Genomic DNA, 9,714 nt, shown 5'->3' on the forward strand with positions numbered 1-9,714 from the left:
CTGTAATTTGTTCACCCAACATGCTATTTCTTATTGGAGAGACACCACTAGTGAACTATGGACCCCGGTCCATTCTTTTACATCTGAAATACAATCTACTGCAATCATTGTTCTCTGCTGCTCATTGTAAACAAACATCATTTTCCACACCATACATTTAATCCTTTATTTACAGCAAGCCGGTGAGATTGACAACCTCACTGTTAAGTTGGGGCAAAGTATTTTGATTGTGTTATGCAGGTTCCACGTTGGCGCCGGAATCCCTGGTGTTGCGCCGCACTACACTCCGTCACCAACAACCTTCACGTGGCCCTTGACTCCTACTGGTTCGATAACCTTGGTTTCTTACTGAGGGAAAATTGCTGCTGTACGCATCACACCTTCCTCTTGGGGTTCCCAACGGACGTGTGCTTCACGCGTTATCACCGGGACAAAGAGCTCGAATGGGGAAAATGGAGACGCGATTTCGGGCGGTGAGTCATGTGGTGGTGCAAGGGGTTCAAATCGGTGGGAGGTGATAAAATTTCTCCCACCATCTTTTGTGGCTATGCATGCCATATTTGAGCTTGCACGGGCGAGATGCAGATTTTCCTCTTTTCCGCCGCGCCGAGCTTGGCTCGCTAAAAACAATGGAATCGAGTGTGATGCTTTGAGTAACCTCGTGCGGGCCAAAGTTTTAAGACCGACCGGACTAACAGTCAGCCTTTTTTTTATTCCGCCGAAAGCGAGAAATTGGATCTTGAGCACCCAATCACGTCCTAAGGGCATCTCCAACGGGGCGACGCATTTCGGATGCCCAAATTGTCTGCGGGCGTCCATTTGCGTCGTTTGGCGGACGCGAAAATGACCGCGAGACGCGAATTGTCCATTTGCGTCGGGGGCCACCCCCAGCGGTCCGACGCATTTTGGACATCCCACTGTTTTGTTTCTTGCTCCTTCTTTTTCTTTTTGTTGAAGAACTCCTCAATTTGTATCAATTTGTATGAATGAGCAAGTTCAAACGCCGAAAACAACTAGTACTGATTACTCGAATCAAACAAGTTCAAACATATTTAACATACAAACTAGAGAATAAATTTAAAAACAAAGAAACTATAAGCTAATTCTTGGCCTTCTTGTTATAAGGCCCTGCCTCGTCGTCCTCACTCCTGCGCCTCTTGCTTGTCACCTCCTCGTCGGAAGAGGAACTGCCGGACGACGCATCCGTGGAGGAGTTCGAGTCGGACGAAGTGGCGTCTTCGTCGTCGTCGTCGGTGAACGGACGATGACGCGCCGCCCGCGTCTGCGCCCTTGCCCAAGTCCTGGCCTCCTTCCTTGCCACCGCCTTCTCGTCCGCCCCCTCCTGCGCCTCCAGCCGGGCGAACCTGGCGTCGGAGTCCTTCTCCTCCTCCTCCTCCTCCTCCTCCTCCTCCTCCTCGCCGTCGCTGCCAATGACGCCTCTGTCCTCCTCCTCCTCCTCCTCCTCCTCCTCCTCTTGGCCGTCGCTGGCACCGACGCCTCCGTCCTCCTCCTCCTCACTCGGCGTGGAGCCAGGGCCGCTGGGTGTCGCAGGCGTTTCCCACCAATGCCGCCATCCCGGCGGCTTGCCCTCGCTCTCCGTGTCCGACGGCAAGGTGTAGTCGCTCATGGCGCCTGGCTAGCCGGTGTTGGAGGAGAAGAAGATGAAGTTGGCGGTTCGACATGAATTACAACAGACACATGGGTTATATTCTGCGGGGATTAATGGCGGCGCGTATAATGAAGAGGCTTGCGGTTGCTCTTCCGCGGCGGTTCGACGCTCCATTCCGGCGGTTGGCGGGTTGATTGGCGCGGTTGCCACTCCGGCAGTTGACATCGGCGCGCTTGCTGTGCTTTAATTCGAGGCCAGTCGAGCCAGGATCGCTGCCAGGTGGGCCTGTGGAGGAAGCGAGCGGACACTAGGCGTGACCGCGGAGACACAAACATACCGTATATTTACGCCGCGTTTCCGTTGCTACGGACGCTCCAAACACAATACATCACCCGGCTGAAGCAGGGTGCACAGGCATTTCCGATCGGCGGGGCCGCAAACGGTCGCACGCCGAGATGCCCTAAGAGCATCCCCACTCGTTGGCACTCCCCACGCCCAAATCCGGCGAAATTTTCGTCCGGATTGGAGGAAGATTTGGCGTGGGGAGCGCCGAAGTTCCAGCCGTCCCCCCGGCAGGAAACCCCCAACTTCGACCATTTGACATATTTCAAACAAATTCAACATAAAATTTAACAAGTTCGGCAAACAAGAGTACGAAAATTGCTGAAACAAACTCGGCGATAATCAGTACAATGTTTAACAAGTGCTGAAACAAATGAAGCACACAATTTCACAATTTTTCAAACAAATTAAGACAGACTAGTTGGCGTCGGCGTTGGCGTTGCCTCGGAGCCTCCATATGTGCTCCACCAGATCATCTTGCAGCAGCTGATGCATTGTAGAGTCTCGAATCTCCTGGCGCATAGCAATGAAGGCGGCCCATGATGGAGGCACCTGGTGATTAGGCTGTGCAAGAGGACCCTCTCTCTCATATGGTGCTTCTTGCTCAGCCAGAGGAACCGGATGCTTTCGCTCATCTTCAATAATCATGTTGTGTAGGCACACACAACAGTTCATCACCTCCCACATCTGATCTTTGGACCAAGTCATAGCGGGGAACCGGACGACAGCAAATCTCTGCTGGAGGACACCAAATGCACGCTCGACGTCTTTTCGGCAAGCTTCTTGTTTCTTGACAAACTCGCAAAGTTTGGGGGTGCTAGGGTTGGAGATAGTCTTCACAAATGTTGCCCACTTTGGATAGATACCGTCTGCAAGGTAGTATCCTTTCTTGTAGTGCCGACCATTGATCACATAGTCCACCGGGGGAGCATGACCCTCAACAAGCTTGGAAAAGACCGGGGAGCAGTTTAGGACGTTGATGTCATTGTTGGATCCAGGCATACCAAAGAAAGAGTGCCAAATCCAGAGATCATGGGTAGCCACTGCTTCAAGTATCACACTGCAGCCTTTTTTGTGACCCTTGTACATTCCCTGCCACGCAAACAGACAGTTCTTCCATTGCCAATGCATGCAGTCAATGCTTCCAAGCATCCCTGGAAAACTCCTAGCTTCATTTGTTGCAAGGATCCTCTGAGTGTCTTCGACAGTGGGTGATCTCAAGAAATAGTCCCCGAACACTGCTATGGCGGCCCTGCAGAACCGGTAGAAACAATCAAGGGCGGTGGACTCCGCCATCTGAAGATAGTCATCTGCACTATCACCGGGAGCTCCATACGCCAGCATCCTCATAGCCACTGTGCACTTCTGCAGTGACGAAAATCCAACCAAACCAGTGCAATCCGCCTTGCATCTGAAGTAGGGATCAAAGTGGCGGATGGCATACACAATTTGCAGAAATAGCTTTCTGCTCATCCTGAAACGACGCCGGAAAACACTCTCACCGTGCAACGGATTGTCGGCGAAGTAGTCGACGTACAACATGCAGTAGCCCTCCATTCGCTGTCTCGGCTTGCACTTCCGGCGACCTGGTGCCGACCCACCACGTCGACCAGTTGCCAGTCCGGCGTACATGCTTGCCAAGCAACCGAGGATCATCATGTGCTCGTCGTCTTGGGCGGCTGCTGCCATCTCTTCTTGCATAAGTTCGACGAACATCTGCTCCTCCTCTTCGTCCGAGTCCATGGCCGGCGAGGCAAATGGACGAACACCTGACGGGCGTGGTCGAGGCAACCCGAGCCGCGAGCGACGAGGAGCAGGCCAAAGTCGGAAAACAGGCCGGCAGAAGAGCAGCCAGATAGGCCGTCGTCCAAAGACGGCGGAATATAGGCAGGTGGGGAAGGAGGGGCGGCGAAATCTGGGCAACAAGCCGGCGGGGTGGTGCCGGCGGCGAGAGAGATACGAGGGGTGGGGGAGATTTTGAGCGACGTGGCGGTGGGGTTCGTGCGTCGAGTCACCGACAGATCGGGCCCTTCCCCGCTTTTCACTCGTCCGGAGTCCCCGAGCGCGCCCCGGGGGCCGGAGATGGCGTGGGCTCGCCGGATGGATGAAGGGCCAAATCCGGACGAAAACGAGAAACCGGGGGCGCGACTGGACCGAATTTCGCCGTCCGGATGGGAAAAACGTCGCTCGGAGACCTCGTCGGGGGACGAGTGGAGATGCTCTAAGTTTTCAGTGTCGAGGCGCTCGCGAGGACGCTTTTGAGTTTTCAGATCGCAACAGTGCACCTGCACAAAACTGAAGGGAAAACAAACAAACCAAAAATTTTCCTTTTCACCACTGAAAACGACCTCTACCATCCGCCACTCCCCGCCCGCCATCGCCCGCAGCGCGGCCACCGCTGCCGCCCGCCGTGGCCGCCACGCTCCACTTCGCCCTCTTCTTCCCTCCCCTTCACCCACCCAACCCCACCACCGCCACCACCACCCTCCGTCTCCAGTCCACTGCCGGTGCCGGACCGAACCACGCCGCAGCAGCGGAGGTAGGTAGCAGCAAGCGATCAGAGATCGATGGCCGTCCCCTCCGCCGCCGACCGCAAGCGCCGCCCCATCCTCCTCTCGCTCTCCCTCTTCCTCCTCCTCTCCGCCCTCCTCGTCCTCCTCTTCCTCTTCCTCGGCCCCTCCACCCAGTCCCTCGCCTTCCTCCCCTCCCGCCTCGCATCCAGGCCCTCCACGCCATCCCTCCCTACTCCTCACCACCACCAGCACAGCCCGACCCCAATTCCCACCCCCGCAAGCTCGGCCGACTCACACCTAAACGCCCCAGCCTCCTCCGTCGAGAAGGCCGACGCATCGACGCCAGACGCCCCCTCCGCCGTCGCAGTCCCAGGGGGCAGCGGAACCAGCGACCCGTCACGGCCAGTACACGACACCACCGGCTCGCAACGCCCGGTCGACGACGACGACGACGACGGGGCGGTGGCGCAGGTGAGGTGGGAGACGTGCAAGGTGCGGAGGGGCGTGTCGTCGCCGGCCGACTACATCCCCTGCCTCGACAACATCAGGGCCATCAAGGCGCTGCGCTCCAGGAAGCACATGGAGCACCGGGAGCGCCACTGCCCCGCGCCCCCGCCCAGGTGCCTCGTGCGGACGCCGGCCGGCTACCGGCTGCCCGTGCCGTGGCCGCAAAGCCGTGACATGGTGAGGACCTTGCAAGCTTGCCCTTGTCGGTAAGACACGCCCTTAGTTAGTTTGTTGGCTGCTGTTTCATGTGCTCTGCTTTCTTTGTTTCTACTTCTATTGAAATTGCTGTTCTTTTTGTGTGATCTGATGCTCAAATCCCGCAATTTCCAACTCCCATTTTAGTACTAGGACATAGTCAGTGAAACAATGCAAACTAGGAACACACTCTGTTTTTTTCCAAAATACTCTGCTTAACATGCCTAATCTAGTATTGAGGAGCAGTTCAACTCTCAAGGCAGCTAGTGAAATCTTATACTGCAGTATATTATTTATACGTTGATTAAGTGAAATGCCTTCTACGGCTATAGATTTTACTAGGTGCCTACTAATGCTTGCAAATCTGCTTCCTAAAAATTCCAGATTTGGTACAACAACGTTCCTCACCCAAAACTGGTGGAGTATAAGAAGGACCAGAAATGGGTTACAAAGTCTGGCGATTACCTTGTTTTCCCTGGAGGTGGAACTCAGTTCAAAGATGGTGTTGCAAGATACATTCAGTTTGTAGAGCAGGTACATAGTAATCTCTCACCTTGATCTATGGTTCAACTTTTAACTGGTTAAGTTTGCAAGAATGTTCCTTCAGTAGTTTCATGGCCAGGTGAGTTCTGTGTACTTGTGAATTGAGATGCTTCTTACATGTATGTTTGCCATTGTGCAGTATTTCTTCTGGTAATGCTGATCCTTATTAAGGGGTGGAAACAAACACTGTGATAGGGATATGGACCCCCAAAACTATTGCATTTTTGAGTTGAGACCTTTAAACAATATTAATCTTCTCTAAATAGCCACCTTAATGTTAACAACTTTCTGCCTTTTTCTTGCCTTGAAGGCAAGAGCTTTTCATTAAATCATCGGATATAATCAGCCTTTGGTTAGTTTAATGTTTTTTATTCATACCCATTTTTCAGTTAGAACAAGTAATCATATGTGCTCTTACAGGTAGAGTCAATTGTACCTGAACTTGTTTGTTTCGGCACTTAATGCTGTTCTTGCATTGCTTAAATAATTAATTCTACTGGGGTATAATCATTTTTAGGTTTCTCTAAAATGCTGCAATAGGTTTTGTCACCATAGATTCTTGCTTTTCTTTTTCTGGTCATATTATAATTTTCCTGTACATTTTTATAGATAATGCCTACCATTCAATGGGGAACACACACAAGAACTGTCCTGGATGTTGGATGTGGTGTTGCCAGCTTTGGTGGATACCTGCTTGACAGGAATGTCATTACTATGTCATTAGCCCCAAAAGATGAGCATGAAGCTCAGATACAATTTGCATTAGAGCGTGGAATTCCGGCATTTTTAGGAGTGATCGGAACCCAAAAGCTTCCTTTCCCTGATAATGCATTCGATGTAGTCCACTGCGCAAGGTGCAGGGTCCGTTGGTATGAGAATGGTAAGTGATCTGTTTCTTCATTCCATTTATAAGCTACCATAGTATCTATATCTTCTATTTGCAGATAACTGTAGTATTTTTTTTCTCATGCTAATTTAATTTTGAATATCTATTATTATTGGGAATGTGCAGGTGGAAAACCATTGTTGGAGCTTAACAGAGTGCTAAGGCCTGGAGGATTTTTCATTTGGTCTGCAACCCCTGTCTATCGTGAAGAAAAAAGAGATCAAGATGACTGGAATGGTTTGTGAACATACATATTTATTACATGTTGCAGCCTCAGTTTTCATCCTATTAATAATATCTGTAGAGATTGGCACAAGTGTTAGGGGGAAAAATAGATATTTATATCTGACAGTTGCTGACAAAACATGCTACATCACAGTGAATCAAAGTTGGAGACTATAGATAAGTGTAATTGCCACTTTTGATTTAGGCTAATTGGATATCTGGCTTCCTCATACATCAAACCATGTGTGGGAGGTAGAACAAGTAATGGTGTCACTACTAAGCAAATGACAACATATTTCAGTATTTTACTCAAGTTTCTAAAGGTGTTACAACACTGTATCGTTAATTTTTGTGAAGTTTTGCTTCTTGACACTGCATTGTTTACTTTGAAAGTAAGTAGTGTCATTTTTGTGGGCAATTTTATGCTAACTGGGAATCTCCTACATGTGGCAGCAATGGTTACTCTGACCAAATCAATTTGCTGGAGAACAGTAGTAAAATCTCAAGATATTAATGGAATTGGTGTTGTTATATACCAAAAACCAGCCTCAAATTCTTGCTACCTTGAGAGGAAAACCAATGAACCCCATCTGTGCTCCGAGAAAGATGGATCACGTTTCCCTTGGTACGTTATAGCCTGTCCTTTATTTTTCTTGTTTTTTGCTTCATCAACAGAGATTGCTAAAGGTCTTCTAGCAGCTAGTGGCCTCTTTCTGGCTATAACTTATGGGCTCACAGCAGATATTGGCATGGTTTTTGAGTCGCGACTCAAAAGTGAGTCGCCTGAGGCTGCGATTCATGTATAGTCTACCAAAAAAGCTGTATAGTCGCCATAAGTCGCTGTATAGGTCGAGAGTCACCTTGATTTTTGAAAAACGACTCGGTGACTATACATCGACTATTCAGCGACTATACATCGATTCAAAAACCATGGATATTGGTTGTGTGAACCATACCATTTGCAACCTGTCCTTATTGTAGATGCTGTAGACATCACAGTTTATAAGTTACTTACGCTGTGTTTTCGAATTAGTGTTACCTATACCCATTAGTTTTATATTTGCTTTTGCAGGTATGCTTCTCTGGATAGTTGCATTTTGCCAACTGCTTCAGATGAAACAAAGAACTCACCCCTTCTTTGGCCTGAAAGACTTGTCAGATACACACGCATACCTTATGATTCTGCTACTACTGAAAAGCTTGATGCTGATACAATGTATTGGAAACAAGTCATTTCAGACGTACACTCTAATGACTTTCCAGTTAATTGGTCAAGTGTTCGGAATGTAATGGACATGAATGCTGGTTATGGAGGGTAAGAGAAGACAACTTCCTGTTGATTAATTTTGTGAAACTTATTTCCTTATGCTAGCAGCATCAATCCTCCTAGCGTTATTGTTTATACTCTGTAGATGCTTTATTTTTTGGGTGCATGTTAGTTCATTGGTTTGACATGGGTTTTGACTATTCAAATATGTAGTTCCTTATACAAAAATGGCTTCAACTCAGTTGTCCACTTTGAGCAATGGAGTACATCTTTCTCTCTATGGGTTACTAATTATTTTGGACTGCCAAATCAGATGCCTGTTTTTTTATGGGGATTATGCAATCAGAAACCAGAAATACTTCAGAAACTTCCTTTTAGTGATACTGAAGATCTTATTTTTGTAATAGATGTAGATCTTCATATGTAAAGTAGTTTTTTTTGGAGCCAGGATAGCTGTTATCAGACTAACTAAAGACTATTCCATGATGGGGATATTAATCAGGCTAGTTTTGTTGACCAGATTTGCAGCAGCACTTGTTGATCAACCTTTATGGGTTATGAATGTTGTACCTATTGGGCAGTCAGATACGTTGCCGGTTATTTTTAGCAGAGGTTTGATTGGGGTATATCATGATTGGTGTGAGTCTTTCAACACATACCCAAGGACCTATGATGTTCTTCACATGAGTGATCTCCTTGGAAGTCTTACAAAGAGGTAAACAAATATTGAGGCTTTGCTGAATTTTATTACCTGTGTTCCCTTCTCTTAGAGTATAGCTTGATATGGGTGTCTACCTTCAGGTGTGACATCCTTGACGTAGCAGCCGAAGTTGACAGAATACTGAGGCCTGGCAGATGGTTTGTGCTGCAAGACACCATGGACATGATAAAAAGGATGCGCCCAGTTCTTCGCTCTCTGCATTATGAAACTGTAGTTGTGAAGCGGCAATATCTTGTTGCTACAAAGAGTTTCTGGCGGCCTGGGGCTTCCAGATGAGGATGACATGGACCAAACTTCTGAAGGTGTCATCTACGCACAGAAGTTCTGTTGATTCTTTACATTTTATTGGATCGCTTCTTGTATACAACAGATATGTAATCTGGTTTGATCCAGACAGCCCTGAAGTTTTGCCGGTATAGAAACACACTTCTGCAGTCTGATGTGCTGATTCTTTTTTGTCAAAGCAAAAAACCATAGGGATGTTAAAGTCGTAGGCTTAGTGTTAGCAGATGTTCCGACAGGATATGGGATCATGTTTTGTATACTTTTCATCGGCTAATTCTGTACATTGGACAATAAAGATTTGATGCTTGTAGAAATGTGAGACCCCTCATGGCTTGTCTCTGTATCTGTATTTCTGCAAGAGCAATGCTGGCATATATATGTATGTACACGTGTCTACTGCCTGCAGGCTACCAGCAATTAGATCCCCCGGAGAACGACCATCTGTTTTCTGCCCGTCACCATTCTTTATCTTTTCACGTTTCTGTATCTTCGTGATGCGAACGAATTTGATTCTTCAACACTGAAGGTGTATACAATGTCGCCCCTTCAGTTCATTTTACTACCTCTGTCCATAGATGTCGCAAGTTTATCTTAATTTAGATGTAGCTACAGTTAATGTAT

The 9,714-nt window shown here is 48.2% G+C and overlaps 1 protein-coding gene across 1 annotated transcript; it reads left to right on the top strand.

The window, feature by feature from the left end:
* The first annotated feature begins 4,262 nt into the window (after positions 1-4,262).
* LOC127319613 (probable methyltransferase PMT23) lies at positions 4,263-9,421 on the top strand. The gene is made up of 8 exons (XM_051349592.2): positions 4,263-5,148; positions 5,551-5,700; positions 6,319-6,589; positions 6,722-6,832; positions 7,274-7,445; positions 7,893-8,135; positions 8,608-8,802; positions 8,889-9,421. The coding sequence occupies exons 1-8, from the start codon at positions 4,519-4,521 to the stop codon at positions 9,082-9,084; spliced, it is 1,968 nt and encodes a 655-aa protein (XP_051205552.1). The 5' UTR covers positions 4,263-4,518; the 3' UTR covers positions 9,085-9,421.
* The last annotated feature ends 293 nt before the right edge of the window (positions 9,422-9,714 follow it).

The sequence above is a fragment of the Lolium perenne genome, chromosome 1 (genome assembly GCF_019359855.2).
Source record: "Lolium perenne isolate Kyuss_39 chromosome 1, Kyuss_2.0, whole genome shotgun sequence".
NCBI lineage: Eukaryota > Viridiplantae > Streptophyta > Magnoliopsida > Poales > Poaceae > Lolium > Lolium perenne.